This window comes from Rhinatrema bivittatum, chromosome 1 (genome assembly GCF_901001135.1).
Source record: "Rhinatrema bivittatum chromosome 1, aRhiBiv1.1, whole genome shotgun sequence".
NCBI lineage: Eukaryota > Metazoa > Chordata > Amphibia > Gymnophiona > Rhinatrematidae > Rhinatrema > Rhinatrema bivittatum.
In genome coordinates, this window is record NC_042615.1 from 164,043,637 (window position 1) to 164,060,758 (window position 17,122).

Below are 17,122 nucleotides of genomic sequence, written 5' to 3' on the forward strand. Positions count from 1 at the left end.
GGAAAATACGGTATTTATTATATTGCACTTTTTCATCACACACAACTTATAATTTTACATACAAAATGTCATCACAACATCATATCAAACAATACATATCACAATATACATATCAATTTAATAAATGTATATCATAATGAATTTTTTATACAAATTGTCCGAACATGCCCTCAACCCTAACCCATTAATAACACATAACCACATTGACTCATTCCACTAACATTCTTAACCCCCATAAAATGTATCACAGCTTGCCCTAATTTAATTAATTTATTAATTTATTAAATTCTTTTATATGCCGGCTTTCATGACAGTCATATCAGATCGGTTTACATGGAACCTGGGGGTTAACATTCATTACTGACCAATTAACAAGAGGTCATTTACGGAAACAGAAGTTACATTTAACAGAGGAGTACCAACTTGGGATCCAGAGAAAGAGAAAATGGTCTGTATTTACTCCAAAATCCCTCTCATTTATATATTCTCCAATTTCTTTATTCCATGGGTATTCACCCTATTCTCTCCACTCCTGTGTTCCAAACTTTGTCACCCCAACAAGATTCCTTGTTTCACCCTCACCGGGCTTCTTCAGGGGAAGTCTATTATCACTTCTTAATACTGACCATACGCTTTTCTGTCATAAACGAGCTCCTGAAACATATATATCAAAACGACTAAGGTCATATCCAATGTTTCCTCTAATATTTGAAAGGTTACGTGCCCAGACATGCAGCGTTTTGTAAGTTGAGTTCAAATTTAAGTGCTGTGAACCAGTATAATGCAAATAATATCAGGATTTCTTTTGTGCAATGTTATGCTGTGTGTGGGTTCATGAACTGTGTACATGTGCACAGCTTAGAGGGAATAGTGGTCATGTCTGTCTTTCATCTAAGTCAGACAGTTTGTAACAAGGACATTCTCTGAGGGGGCATGTCATGTTAAGGACAGATCCCTTCATTTCTTAAATGTTTGCTGTATCCTTCTAAGATACTTAAATTGTTTTACCAAGACTAAGTCTGTCTGCCCTTTTCAGGGGGCCTCACAGACCCAAGTATTGTGTCCTGATAGTTTAGAGATCTTCTGCCTATTTTCTCAGGAGTTTGCAGGCTCTAGAGATTCTCCTGGCTCATTTTACTAGAGCACATGCATCATCTTGGGTAGAGACCTCTGCTCTCATTCCGGAGGACATGTGTAAGCAGCCACTTGATTGTCTTTACATTTCTTTACTAAACATTACAGATTATATTTATAAGCCAAAGTAGATGTAGCCTTTGAGGCAGGCATTATTGGGGCAGATATTCTCAGGACAGCCCTGTCTTCTTCCCACTCAGATTAGCATAGGCTTGGATATTTCCTTTGTGTCTGGACTGGTCTAGCAGGATAATGACAAAGGAGAAATTTAGTCCCACCTGTTAATTCCCTTTCCTTGAATTCTGCTAGACCAGTTCAGGACAACCCCCCAAGGGAAGTCATTGATTCTTCTCCTTGGTTTAAAGGCTTGGGTATTGCAGAAAGTTTCTCTTCCTGGGTGTGGGGGGAGAGATGATGATTCTTATTTGTGTCATTATGTTGTTCCTTTATTTCTCAAAGGACAGCGGATGTTAGTCCTCACATATATATGGGTGACATCACAGGATGGAGCCCAATCACGGAACACTTTTGGCAAAGTTTCTAGAACTTTGACTGGTACCTACTGGGCATGCCCAGCATGGCACTAAATCTGCAGCCAACAGGGGTCCCCTTTTAGTCTTCTTTTTTTCTGCGCAGCAGTAGCCACGCGGATTAAGGAGCTCCACAGAGATTCCTGACAGCAATTTTCCTCACGGAATTACTAAAAACGTTCATACCCCACAGGGGTCCCGCTTTCACATTTTTGACTCTGCCGTACTCTGGTAAATTTTTACCCATTTTCAGTCGATTCCCATCGAATTTGGCCCTCGCGGCCTACTGGCCATCGACTGCACTGCGGCTCAATTTTTCAAAGGCCATGGCGTCGGGGTTCCGTCGGTGCCCGGACTGTACTCGCACCATGTCCATAACAGACCCTCATAAAGTCTGTGTAATGTGTCTCGGGTGCGAGCATGATGTCCTGATTTGCACCAAATGTGCCTTAATGACACCAAAAGGTCGCAAGGCCAGAATGGAGAAAATGGAACTTCTCTTCCATTCTCAAACTCTGATGCCATCTATTGCATCGACGTCGTCCGAACCGGCACTGTCCGCTTCGTGCCAGTATCTGCCACCGGCTGGTGACCATCCGGCGTAGACGACTTCTCAGCCTTCAACTACCTCTACTCCCCCTCAGGACCGAGATCATCGTAGAGTTAAGCATCGACACCGGAAGTCTCGGACCATCGAGGAAGGAAAATCATCGACCTCGCCATCGTCTGAGCGGCCATCAAAGAGACCCCGTCCAGAAAAGGCATCACCTGGAACGGGTATCGGGAGCCGCAACTCCGCCTTGAACGGTGGTCCCTCCGGCTAATCCTCTGCCTCCTTCTTCCCTTCCAGAGCCGGGGCTGATTGCTCCAGGTCTCCGTGAAGAACTGGACCGGATGGTTCAGGAGGCCATCGATAAGGCGATGCACAGATTCCAAGTTCCCCCAGCACAGATCATTGATCCCATTCCAGCAGCGCTGGCACCGCTGCTCTCGAAGATGGAAGCGCTTATAGCTGCTTTTCCAGTGATGGATCCAGGGTCACGGATGGATCCGGTGCCTTCTCTGCTTACTCTGTCATCGGGAGAAGAAACACCGTTCCGCATTCCTCCATCTGGAGTTCTGCTGATGCCTCAGCCATCTATGCCAGTGCGGCCATTGGCGCCACTGATCCATCCATTGATGCCCTTGATGCCTGCACCGGTGCCCTCGATGCCTTCGGAGCCTAGACCAGGACTTTCAGGAATACCATCGTCCTGTCCTTCTCAGGTTCCTAAAGGGACAGGTGCTGATCCCTGACAACTAGACTGACGATTCATCTCAAGACACCGATGATTTGCTGTCGCCACCTTCTACTGAAAGTAGGAAGCGTTCTCCTCCAGAGGACTAGTCCTTCAAAAATTTTGTGAAGGAAATGTCTGAATTGGTTCCCTTCCAATTACAAACTGAACAGGATGATAGGCACCAAATGATGGAGTTGTTACAGTTCATGGATGCTCCCAAGGAAATAACCTCCATCCCTATACACCAGGTTCTTTTGGATCTTTTCAAATAGAACTGGGAACACCCTGGTTCCATAGCCCCAGTCAACCGGAAGGCAGATACCACTTACTTGGTATAGTCAGCCCCAGGGTTCGAGAAACCTCAGCTGGATCACCAATCTGTTGTTGTAGAATCTGTCCAAAAGAGGGCACGAAGCTCAAAACCCCATTCTTCTTTCCCCCCAGGTAAAGAGCAGAAATTCCTGGATGCTATTGACCGGCGTGTCGTTCTACGAGGCCTTTCCAAAAGGCCCAGTCTAGTCAACCTCGTAAACAAAAGCCACAAGCAGCTCCTCAGCCGGGCCCTGCTTCCAGCTTTTGACTCCTTCATAGAGAGCAGCAGCCAGCTTCCACTGCCTCAGATACCAGTGGGAGGTCGATTGTGCCATTTTAACAACAGGTGGCACACAATCACCTCAGACCAGTGGGTTCTTGCTATAATCTCTCAAGGTTATCACCTAAACTTTCTCTCCATCCCACCGGACTCCCCACCTCGGCTGACATGGGGAACATCCGACCACTCACCACTCCCCTGGAACAGGAGGTTTCCCTCCTCCTCCAGTCCAGAGCAATAGAACCAGTACCCTACTCCCAACAAGGCCTAGGCTTCTATTCCCGGTACTTTCTAATCCCCAAAAAATCAGGCGGCGTTTGTCCAATTCTGGACCTACTTGCCCTCAACAAATACCTCTACTGAGAAAAGTTCAAGATGGTAACCTTAGGTTCCCTCTTTCCTCTTCTCCAAAGAGGAGACTGGCTCTGCTCTCTAGACCTCCAGGACACGTACACACACATTGCAATAACTCCATCTCATTGCAGATTCCTGAGATTTCTGGTAGGCCCCAAGCACTATCAGTACCGAGTGCTACCATTCGGCCTGGCATCTGCACCACGAGTCTTCACCAAGTGCCTCGTAGTAGTAGCAGCCTTCCTCAGGACTCAAGGTGTTCACATCTTACCCTATCTAGATGATTGGTTGATCAGGGCTCCCACTCAGCAAGCTGCTCTGTCGTCTCTACATCTTACCTTACACACTCTGATTTCGCTAGGATTTCTCATCAACTACGAGAAATCCTGCTTAGTCCCATCTCAAACTTTGTCCTTCATAGGGGCAGACTTAGACACCTTTCAAGCAAAGGTATTTCTGCCTCGACAGCGAGCTCTCACTCTCATTTCTCTCGCACACCAGCTTCAGTCTCAGCACCGCTCGACTACACGCCACTTCCTCATCCTGCTGGGACACATGGCGTCCTCAGTACAGGTTACCCCAATGGCCCGCTTGGCCATGAGAGTCATGCAGTGAACTATAAGGTCACAATGGACTCAGTCTGTCCAACCTCTATCGACCATTGTCCATATCACTGACCCACTTCATCAGTCTCTAGCCTGGTGGAAAAATCTGATCAATCTCCTCCAAGGCCTACCCTTCCAGGCTCCAGACCCTCAAATAATGCTCACCACCGATGCTTCCAATCTCGGCTGGGGAGCTCATGTCGCCAATTTGCAGACACAAGGAGCTTGGTCTCCAGAGGAAGCCAAACACCAGATCAATTTCCTGGAGCTGCGAGCAATCAGATATGCTCTCAGGGTGTTTCAGGATCACCTTTCCAACCAGGTCATCCTGATTCAGACGGACAACCAGGTGGCCATGTGGTACATCAACAAACAGGGAGGGACGGGCTCCTACCTACTGTGCCAGGAAGCTGCACAGATATGGGCGGAGGCCCTCTCCCACTCGATGTACCTCAAGGCCACCTACTTGCCGGGAATGGACAATGTGTTGGTGGACAAGCTGAGTCGCACCTTTCAGCCACACAAGTGGTCTCTCAACCCCACAGTAGTGGACTCAATATTCCAACGTTGGGGTTGTCCTCACATAGACCTCTTTGCGTCACCTCAAAACCGCAAAGTAGAGAACCTTTGCTCTCTCACTCGCAGCCAACACTCACAGCCAAGAAACTCGTTCTCCCTCTCATGGGCAACCGGTCTCCTATGTGCATTCCCTCCACTTCCACTTCTCTCGAAGACTCTCGTGAAGCTACGTCAGGACAAGGGAAGCATGATCCTGATAGCACCTCACTGGCCACGCCAAGTATGGTTCCCGATCCTTCAGGACCTCTCCATTCGCAGGCATATTCCCTTTGGAAAGGACCCGCTTCTGATCACTCAGAACAACGGGTGCCTACGTCACCCCAATCTTCAGGCCTTGTCACTGACGGCCTGGATGTTGAAAGGTTAATTCTTCAGCCATTTAACCTTTCGGAGCCAGTTTCCTGTGTCCTGATTGCTTCGCGGAAGCCTTCCACGAGAAAATCTTATCTTTACAAATGGAACAGGTTTAAGTCATAGTGTTCTGCTCAATCCCTTGATCCTTTTACCTGTTCCACCACGAAGTTTCTGGACTGTCTCTGGCACTTGTCAGAGTTAGGTCTAAAAACTTCCTCCATCAGAATGCATGTCGGTGCGGTGGCTGCCTTCCATAAAGGTGTCGGGGATGTTCCTATTTCAGTACAACCCCTGGTAACACGATTTCTGAAGGGCTTGCTTCACCTCAAGCCTCCATTGCGCCCTCCAGCCCCTTTTTGGGACCTCAATCTGGTTTTGGGTTGGCTCATGATACCACCATTCGAGCCTCTCCAATCCTGTGATCTTCACTATCTCACATGGAAAGTGATTTTTATTTTGTCAATAACATCTGCTCGCAGAGTTAGTGAGTTACAGGCCCTAGTTACCTATCCGCCTTACACTAAATTTCTGCACGATCAGGCAGTACTCCACACTCACCCTTAGTTCTTGCCTAAGGTAGTATCGGAGTTTCATCTTAATCAATCCATTATACTACCTACCTTCTTTCCCAGGCCATATGCCAATCCAGGAGAACAGGCTCTGCATACCCTTGACTGTAAACGGGCTCCTGCATTCTATCTTGACCATACAGCTGCCCACAGGAAAAGCACTCAATTTTTTGTCTTTCCATTCTGTCAAATTGGGGCAGTCTGTGGGTAAGCAGACTCTCCTCCTGGTTAGCGGACTGCATATCCTTTTGCTATCAGCAAGCAGGCATTCCACTTCAAGACCAAGTTAAAGCGCACTCTGTCAGGGCCATGGCAACTTCAGTAGCGCACCTACGCTCAGTGCCGCTTCCTGATATTTGTACGGCTGCTACCTGTAGTTCTCTCCATACCTTCACAGCACACTATTGTTTAGACAAGTCTGGAAGACAAGATTCCATCTTCGGCCAATCTGTCTTGCACAACCTTTTTGCAACTTGATGTACCAACACCCTTCGCCTGCCCATTAGGGTTCAGGATGCCTTCTACCAAATTCCACCCCAGTTGTTGTGCCTATTGCACATCTTTGGGTGCATTTGGTGCATACTCTGACATCCTCAGCTCGGTACTCACCCACATGTGAGGACTACCACCCCTGCTTGTCCTGTGAGAAAGCAAATGTTGCTTACCTGTAACAGGTGTTCTCACAGGACAGCAGGATGTTAGTCCTCACGAAACCCGCCCGCCACCCCGCGATGTTGGGTTCGTTATGTTTTATTATTTTCATTTTTGGCACTTCCTGTAGCTATAAACAAGACTAAAGGGGGACCCCTGCTGGCTGCAGGTTTAGTGCCATGCTGGACATGCCCAGTAGGTGCCAGTCAAAGTTCTAGATTTGACAAGTGTTCTGTGATTGGACTCCATCCTGTGATGTCACCCATATGTGAGGACTAACATCCTGCTGTCCTGTGAGAACACCTGTTACAGGTAAGCAACATTTGCTTTCCCTTCTATCCCTGGTTGAGATTTGGATGAAAGGATTCCCTCCTGTTTTTTGTGGTTTATTATAGTTTGCATTTAGGAGCAGTTTATTTTTTTTATTCCATTTCTTTAATATAAGTATACTGTGCTGCCCTATCCTGTATACCAGTGATAAGGTCAGTGGAAGAAGTTTGTGGTCCACTCTCCTCCCAATGGTTGGATGACATAAACTCACAAATCTAGACTGGTGTAGCAGAATTCAAGGAAATAAATTGCTAGATAAGACTATTTCTCCTTAGTCATTAGCACCTTGACAATTACAGACTAGCTGGGTTAGGGAATGGAGAAATTGGAGAGACAACCTAGGTTGGAAGAGAAATATTTTTCACAAAGATGGTAGTGGATGCAGGGAATCGCCTTCTAGTAGAGTTGGTGGGGACAAAAATAGTATTTCCTAGCGTGTAGCAGATGGACTCGGGACCAATGGGTATAGTGTGCTCCTGATAGCAGTTGGAGACTGAGTCAGATTTCAATTTGACGTCAGCACTACATATACCCATGCAGGAAGCTCTGCTCTTCAGTATTTCTCTGTCTCCTTAGCAGTTCGGGACTATACACACGCTTGCACAGCATTAGAAAATCCAAACCAAAGAAGAAAACTTCCAAAATACAGAAGAAATAATCTTACCTCTGCAGAGGAGCCCCCACTCTCCTGTGGTGATACCTAAGGGTCCCTCCCTCAGTCGAGAATTCCTGAGGTGATTTCCGAGATCCCTCAGAGGTAAGGCTCGGTCCAGTAGCCGCCTCCCAATGTGGACTTAGCCCCCTGGAATGGGAGTGGCTGAGAGGCAGCGGATGCAATACCGAGCACGGCGGTGAAGGTAATCTCCCTCTTCCCCCCCCTCCCCACCCCTGCAGCCGGAGACCGTCCGGCACGAGTCTGGGAAGCGCCGAGACAAGGTAAGGTAGAAAACTTTTCTTAAAGTCTCCGGTCTCCGAGGCTCGGATAGCTATACAGATCGTCCTTCCGGCGTCTGTTCATTCGGGTTGAGCAGCCCCGTCCGGGCTAGACCCCGATCCGGCGCGAGGGTCCTCCCACGTGGAGACCTTCCGGGGGGACCACCATCTTGCCTGCATGGTCGCCGGCGCCATTTCGCTCCCTTGATCGCCGTGCCGTGCGCACAGTGGCGAGCCGGGCACACAAACCACTTGTGCGCACAGCGGTGCACGCATATCTGTGCCGTGCACACAGCAATGCATACAATGGTGCTTGGCACAGAGCAGCACGCTCAACGGTGTCAGGTGCACAAATAGTCCCGTGCGCACAGCGGCACGCACATCTTTTGAAACACGCGCACACAGAGTCTGCGTACCCGGAGCGCACAACTAAGCCTCCCGGCGCGCGCATATACGCGCACAGACGAGTTTTGAACGACTCTACACGCACAAAGCATGGCACCGCCGGCCAAGAAAGCCAAGGGGCAAGCCTTCTGCCCAGCCTGCCACCTGAGAGCTGCACAACACGAAGTGGCTACTGCCCTGTGCCTACAGTGTGAGGCGGCTCTGGGGGAACCAGGACAAGGCCCTCCTCTGCCAGTAGAGAAACCCGGCTCCACTATTGATAGTACCCCAGATCTCTCTATCCCCGGCTCGGCCCCTCCTCAGTTGGGCCCCTCGGGGAACGCCGCTGGGTTCAATATAGACCCAGGAACCTTTTCCTGGGCGGAATTCTACAACCACAGGCTCCACCAGAGGACCAAATTCCAAGCCCCTCTTGTCCTCCCCGAGATGTGCTTCCTCCAGACAAAAGCCTCCCCTTAGGGGACACGGACTCCTCGGAAGAAGAGCCAGATGCCCTGGAGGAAGGGGAAATCCCTCCTGAAATGGAACCATACCGAACCATGATGTGCTTCTTCTCCAAAGACAAGCTCTCAGACCTCGTGTCTCTGAGCCTGAAGATGCTGGCCATCCCAGGCACAAGCAATGCAGCGGAGCCAAAGACGAACCCTGTTTTGATTGGGCTCAGTCAGGCCTCATGCCATTTCCCAATGCTGCAGGCTGTACAACAATCGATTTGATCTGGAACGGAATGCTCCGGAGGCCAGCTTCAAAGGAGGGCGGGCCCTAGAAGCCCTATACCCCCTGGAACCCTCAGTCAAAGAACTCCTGGAGTTCCCCAAAGTGGACGCCATGGTCTGCGCTGTCACAAAGCGCATTACCATTCCAGTCGAAGGAGAAGCAGCACTCAAGGATGCCCAAGACAGACGTCTGGAACTCATCCTTAAACAGTCATTCGACGTTTCAGCTATGTCACTGCAGATTGTTGCCTGCTGTGCCGTGGTTACACATGCCTGTTTGTCGCTTGCTAGGAACGCCACCATGCCCGTCGAAATACTAGAACCATCAATATCCTTCCTCACAGATGCGACCTCCGACCTGGTGTGCACCTCAGCCAGGGGTGTTTCATCCATTGTGGCAGCCAGAAGGCAACTCTGGCTCCAAAGCTGGTCAGCTGACGTGACATCCAAGACAAAACTCATGCAAATGCCCTTTAAAGGAGCCCTCCTGTTCGGAAGCGAACCGGAGAAGTTAGCTGACAAATGGGGCAAATCCCCAGTACCTCGGTTACTGGAGGACAAGAATAAAAGAAGCCAACACCCCTCTCCCCGAACATCTAAGGGCAGAGGATCACAGCATTTTAGACCGTATCAAAATACATTACAAGCACCTCGCTCCGCAGGCAGTGTCCAGTCCTTTCAGAACACACACAACAAGAGGGGAGCCGGCTCAGGCCCTGGCCCCAGCCGCACCCCACAGTGTGAATCAACAGACCCATTCACAGGAAGAAGCCATAGGGGGCAGGCTTGCCCAATTCTACCAAAGATGGGTCGAGATAACGTCGGACATTCAAGAGGGATACTGTCTGGACTCCCACAGCATCCCTCCAGACAAATTTGTGAAATCACTGTGCCACTCCCTCTCTAAGAGGACAGCGGTGGGAACCACACTGACAAAATTACTCGCCCTAAAGGCAATAACACCGGTGCCCATGCAACAACAAAATACTGGACACTATTGCATCTATTTTATCGTCCCCAAGAAAGAGGGCACGTTCCGGCCCATCCTGGACCTCAAGTCCGTCAATCGCTATCTGTGTGTACCAACCTTCCACATGGAAACCCTACGCTCGGTCATAAGGACGGTAAAGCGGGGAGAATTTCTGACCTCTCTGGATCTGTCAGAAGCCTATCTCCTACGCTGCACGATCCTGGACCATCACTACCAGTTCCGGGCGCTACCTTTCGGGCTAGCTACAGCTCCTCGGACGTTCACCAAAATCATGGTGTAAAGGCGGCGACATGGAGAAAAGAAGGAATCCTCTTACATGATTGGCTGATCAGGGCAAAATCTCCAGAGGAAAGTCATCAGGCGACCACCTGAGTCAAGAATCTACTGCAGAATCTCAGATGGATCGTCAACACAACCAAGAGCTGCCTGCAGCCTTCCCAATCACTAGAATACCTGGGAGTCCAGTTCGACACCATACAAGACAAGGTTGTTCTTCCCCCTACAAGGAGAAGTAAACTGATGGACTAGTTGCAAAAACTGCTGAGATGTTCTCGCCCCAAGGTGTGGGATTACCTCCAAGTCCTCAGCCTCATGACATCAACCCTGGATGTCGTCCCATGGGCAAGAGCCCACATGCGACCGCTGCAACGTTCCCTACTGTCACAATGGAACCCGATGCCCCAGGACCACGCTGTTCGCCTCCAGCTACCGGCGGAGGCGCGGACCCAGCTCCAATGGTGGCTACAAGAAGACCATCTGAGCAAGGGAGTAAGGCTATCCCCACCCGACCTAGGTCTTCCTCACCACAGATGCGAGCCCACGAGGGTGGGGAGCCCACTGCTAGGAACTGACGGCCCAGGGGCAATGGGACAAGGAAGAGCCGGAATAGAACATCAACCAACTAGAAGAATGGGCAGGCAAACTATCCTGCCTACGATTCAGTCACAGACTCCGGGGTGAATCTGTCAGTCATGTCGGACAATGCCACAACAATTGCCTACATCAACCACCAGGGAGGAACCAGAAGCCAACAGGTGTCCCTGGAAATAGACCCCCCAATGGCGTGGGCGGAAGCAAACCTACAAGGGATCTCAGCTGCCCACATAGCGGGAAAAGACAACGTCATTGTGGATTACCTTGGCAGAGAGAGTCTAGACCCTGGGGAATGGATGCTGTCGCCCTCAGCCTTCCAGTTGATAGTAAACCGCTGGGGAACACCAGCCATGGATTTTTCTGTCCAACGCCCAAGTTCTTCAGCCGCAGACAAGAACCACAATCCCAGGGGATCGATGCCCTCGTCCAGACCTGGCCACAGGAAGACCAGCTGTACACCTTTCCTCCATGACCACTACTGGGCTGGATCATCCACAAGATAGAACACCACAGGGGGCTAGTACTTCTAGTGGCCCTGGGCTGGCCAAGAAGGCCGTGATACGCAGACATGCGAAGACATCTGGCGGGAAACCTCCTGTGTTTACTTCCACACAGGGACCTGCTCTAGCAAGGACCGATCCTCCACAAAGACCCAACTCGAGTCTCTCTTACAGTCTGGCCATTGAGAGGACTCGCCTGAAGAAGAGCGATACTCGAGGGCAGTGATTGACACCTTGCTCCGAGCACGCAAGTTTTCCACATCTTTAACTTACATACGAACATGGAGAATATTTGAAGCCTGGTGTGAAAACCGTGACATCCTTCCGCGGACAGTCAAAATTCACATGATCTTGGAATTCCTGCAGGACGGCTTGAGGAAGGGGTTGTCTCTCAACTCCATCAAGGTTCAACTGGCCGTGCTGGCCTGCTTCAGAGCCAAAGTGGATGGCATCAGTCTATCTTCCATCCAGATGTCCCCCGCTTCCTGAGAAGGGTCAAGCAAATCCGACCACCACTAAAGTTGCCGGTACCCCTATGGAATATCAATCTAGTACTCTACTTCCTAGCGGGAGCTTCTTTCAAACCTACACGCGGTCTGTCCCTATGACTCCTGACCTTGAAGACTGCATTCCTAGTGGCAATATGTTCAGCCCGTCGCATCTCCGAACTTCAAGCACTATTCTGTCTGGAACCATTCCTCATATTCACACCAGGACCCATTCAGCCTCGCACTGTCCCCTCCTTCCTTCTAAAGGTGGTTTCTCATTGCCATCTCCAGACGAGCATAAGAACTCTGAATACTCACGCCTTCTACGCCATCTTAATGTCGGCAGACTCCTAGTCCGATACCTGGAAAGATCAAAATCCGTACGAAAGACGGACCACCTGTTTGTCCTTCACAGCGGGAAGAAACAAGGGGAAGCAACCTCGCGGACAACCATAGCCCGCTGGATCAAAGAAGTAATCAAGGTGGCCTACATAGAGGCAGGCAAGCCTCCACCTCTATAAGTCAAGACCCATTCCACAAGGGCCCAGGCAGTGTCCTGGGCAGAAACCAAGATGCTGGCGGGCGGCGACGTGGTCCTCCATTCACACCTTCTTGATGTTCTACCACCTGGATGTTCAGGCCAGGGAGGACACAGCATTTGCAAGGGCAGTAACAAGTGGGCCACAGGCAGCCTCCCACCCTGATCGGGAGTAGCTTTTGTACATCCCATTGGTCCTGAGTCCATCTGCTACACACTAGGAAATGGAGAAATTACTTATCTGATAATTTCATTTTCCTTAGTGTAGACAGATGGACTCAGTATCCCGCCCACGGCTGCCCCAAAATCCGGAAACCTCGTTTGACAATCCTTGACAGCAAGACAAGCCACGGGTAAGCCAGACTCTACCCCTAGTTAAGACACCCATAATTGCAGGGTGTCTGAGTTTCTCGGTTGAGTGCACTGGCGATCTCCAGCTAGAAATCAAGTCAACCAGATCAAGTTATTCAAACACATATATGCACAATTGCTTTTCGAGGAGAATACTGAAGAGCAGAGCTTCCTGCACAGGTATATGTAGTTCTGACGTCAGATTGAAATCTGACTTCGTCTCCAACTGCTATCAGGAGCACACTATACCCATTGGTCCTGAGTCAATCTGTCTACACTAAGGAAAACGAAATTAACAGGTAAGTAATTTTTCCAAGAATTCAAAAAGTGTGAGCTAATCCAGAGAATCACTAGTGACCAAGATCAACAGGATTCTATAGCATGCAAAAGGAAGAAAAATGGGCAGATTAGATAGACCTTATTGTCCTCATCTGCCATTATATTCTGCATTTGAGAGAGAGCTTTGTTGGAGAGTGAGAAAGGTAGAGACAGCAGTTCACAGAGATGGAGGAAAAAGACAAAATTAAACTGAAAAAATGAAAAGACAGGAAAATAAAACGTTGGTAAAGAGAAGCAGAGCTGAGATGGAACTGACCAAGAAAAGAAGTTATAAAAAGGAACATAAAAGTTTAAAAATGAAGCATACTTAAGTGTTTCAAGATTGGCCGTTAACATGGTGTTTAACACATGCACGTTAACATCAGTATCTCTCTTACACAGGAATTGATGTATGTGTATTTAAGTATGGATGTTACTACTTCTCCTAGAGATGATTAAAAAAAAAATATAGAAGAGCATTTAATTGAAACTGTATTGCAAAAAATTCCTGTATGTAGATTATTTTGTTGATAAACTGTATTTCACAATAGTGTTGACATTTTTTTATTTTGCTAATAGCTGGCAAATTGACACTCATCCAAAATGTGTGTAAAAATAAAACCAAACAAAAAAGCTCATGCATTAAACATAACTGCTAAGAGATAGTATTGGCTTACTGTTCCTTCAAAGCATTTGGTTTATATGTACATTTTTTTTAAATTAATGCTTAATTTTATATTTGTTTATTGCAGGACTAATCTGTCATCAAAAATTTGAGGTAAATATTTTGTTTTGTATGGTGAAGCATTTGCTCTTAATAGTAGAGTAACGCCATGAAAACATACCAGTCTTTTGCTGTCTTGTGAAGCTCATTATCTTGGTGAGAAAAATGCATAAGTTTGATGCTAAGTTTTCCGATTTATTTATTTTTTTGTTTGTTTGTTTTTCATTTTGCCCGAAAATCTCCTCGGCAAACTTCACTACCTGTCTCCATGTGAGGATGGTAGATACAAGGTCACCTAATGGCCTCTTGTATACATTTTTGTATGTTTAAACATCATAATTTAACCTTAAACATTTCCTAGAGTTTAATTTTTTTGCTATAATTTTGCTGAAATGTGTGCAGTTGATTTCCAGTAGAGCACGTAGGACACTGAAAGATAATTAAAGCTAATAACTTTGTTTCGCTTGTCAAATGGCCGTGGTACATTAACTATGTAGGCTAATGCAGTGTCAAATTTTGACAGTGTGCTACTCAGGCTATCTTTCTTTTGCAGGTGCAGGATTTTATGTGAAGCGGCTTTTGTAAAGAACTGAAAGTTTAGAAGACGAGTGCATAACTAACATTCATAGGCGCTGATATTTTTATAACACTCCCTGTATTTTCACAGTTTCAGAAGGAAGCTCTAACAGATTAATCCCACAGCGATCTACAATATAAAACTGGCACGTGCACTCTTCAAAGAGTGCAGGAGGATCCCTTCAACATCCTCCACGGAATTTGCATCATTCAGTAACATCTCCTATTTGAGATTCACAAGGGAACAATGAAAATCCTTTCATACTGCACCAAAATACCTATTGTAAGGCAATACTTTGTAATGTATTTTTTAAAACACTAATCTGGTTTGGCCAATTTGATCAGTGGTGAAGTTATTCCAGGATAAATGAGGGTATGGGGCAGACTTTGAGCAATAGTTATGCATGCATGTTGTTTTCAGTGTTCCTAACTGACATGCATTGCCTACTCTGTATATAAATGCCTGCTGTTTTTACTGATTTGAATAGCATTTATTGTGCCCACATGTTTGCTATGATTTTAGCACCTCTTGTTTGTCCTACCATACTAAGAACCATTAAGGTGCCTTTTTTTTTTCAGTCTGTAAGAGGGAAAAACTGGGAGTACGCAATCACTGCTGCAGGCTAACTAATAAAAATATATTCCTAAGGTATGCAATCATGACCTTAAGGGTGGGTAAATTACACCAAATAGGAAATAAAGTTTGTGTCTTTTTTTTTTTTTTTTTTTTTTTTTTAAATAAATGCAGACTGGGGTCAGCAATGAAGCTGATAGGTTTTGTAAAGTTATTTTTTATAATGTTCATGTGTCTGTTTTGATTTTTGAGCCAAAGAGAGACTGCTTTATGACTGTGACAGCTTTGTAATTAAGTTGTTAGGATAGATTTCTGCATTATCGGCAATATATGTTGTTCTATTTTTTTCTGGTATCATAAATATAAATCATTCCTTTCCTTGAAGTGCAGTAGTTCCACAGAAAGATGCTTCTGCACAGTGTAACTATTTTAGAGACTGAATGTTATGGAGGAATCTAATAGTGTGTGTGTGTGTGCGTGCGTGCGTGATTTTCCACAAAAAAGAAGGTCCAGTGGCTTTTTCCATTTGATTAAACTTGTGCCATTGGTTCCTCTGGAGGAAATTGAAAGCTGGTATCCTATAGGGACTTTTCTGGTAGAATAGAGTTGAAATAATGAAAAAAAATAAGCCATTTCATATTAATCTGTATACTTCCTACTCTCTGGGTTGTTCACTAGCATTGAAGAGCAGCTTTCTCCCTTGCAGCCCATTTTGTCCTCATTGAAATTACAGGGACACCATGATCTTGTCTGGTTTCACAAATGTACTGCTCTGGAAACACTTTTGTGCTGTCATCCATTCAGAATTTTAACTTTATTTTGAGAGCTTTCAGGGGAAATTAGGTCTGTTAAAATAAAAAAAAAAAGGTGTTTTTTTTTTCAACTGCAATATCTATAACATAGCAAAACTAAAATGTAAAAATGTGTAAAAAGTAAATTGATCTCTGCATCGTCTTATATATTTAAATATTTCATCTCCATGTAAAAGGATCCAGGGGTTTTATGTTTTTATCCTGCTGCATTATGTTTTTTGTTTGTTTTCAGCAGTTTCTGTATTGCAGAGACTATTGCCATTTTTTGTATACAAAACTGATCTTTAGTTTTAACAAGAAAGCTGCTAACATGGCCTTGCATTTGCTAAGTTCCTGTTTTTCTCTCCTGGCTTTTCTTCTTCCCTCCCATTCCCCAAGTCAGTCAATCAATGTATCTGCAACATCTAATTTACCTTTCAAATAATCTTGCAGGGGATGAAAAGCAGGTTACAAGTGTCAAAACTTCCCCCCTCCCTCCTAGCAAAGATACCTTAATTTTTTTTTTGTTCATCCAAAACTAGTTTTTCCTTTTTAATAGTTACATAGCACTACTTTTAAAACTACAAGTTCTTGAATACATATTCTTAGCTACTCTGTTTTGCTGAAATTCATAGCAACCCTTTTTCTTTTTACTTAGTGAAAGGTATTGAATGATAGGAAATATTTGAGATTGTTTAGATATAATACGCTGCATTTTATTAATTAGTTTATTCTGTTTCAAAATAAAATAGAAATGTATTTTAAATGTATGTTCAGTGCATCAGATATGTAAAATATTTTATTGGTTTGTATTATACATACTTGCCTTTGACCAAGAACAATGTAAATATAAGAACTGTAATGAGACAAATTTTTGCCTATTTATAACTCTATTTTCAGCCTTTTTGCAATTAAACAATTAAATTACACAGCATCATGGCATCACCATGTAAAAATAACTTATAAAAGTGAGCTTTCTGAAATTTATCTTGCAATTTGTATTGTCTTTAAGTGTTTTGTACTGCCAAAGCAGAAAAGCTTAATAAAACTTTATTCTTAAACTCCCTTGTGTTATGTGAGCTCTACTTCTTTTTTCCAATAGCTATCTTAAGAACATAAGAAATTGCCATGCTGGGTCAGACCAAGGGTCTATCAAGCCCAGCATCATGTTTCCAACAGAGGCCAATCCAGGCTATAAGTACCTGGGAATTGCCCAAACACCAAGAAGATCCCATGCTACTGATGCAATTAATAGCTGTGGCTATTCCCTAAGAAAACTTGATTAATAGCAGTTAATGGACTTCTCCTCCAAGAACTTCTCCAAACCTTTTTTGAACCTAGCTACACTAACTGTACTAACCACATC

The 17,122-nt window shown here is 46.0% G+C and overlaps 1 protein-coding gene across 2 annotated transcripts in view; it reads left to right on the top strand.

Moving 5' to 3' along the window:
• Window positions 1-16,821, top strand: part of RELL1 (RELT like 1) — a 156,584-nt gene extending 139,763 nt beyond the window's left edge. Inside the window, exons 7-8 of one of the 2 annotated variants that reach the window (XM_029589553.1) lie at window positions 13,844-13,869; window positions 14,369-16,821. In XM_029589553.1, the coding sequence (XP_029445413.1) occupies window positions 13,844-13,849 (6 nt within the window). In that variant the 3' untranslated portion in view covers window positions 13,850-13,869; window positions 14,369-16,821. The remainder of the gene's footprint in view (window positions 1-13,843; window positions 13,870-14,368) is intronic. The other variant, XM_029589563.1, reaches the window with a different exon arrangement.
• The last annotated feature ends 301 nt before the right edge of the window (window positions 16,822-17,122 follow it).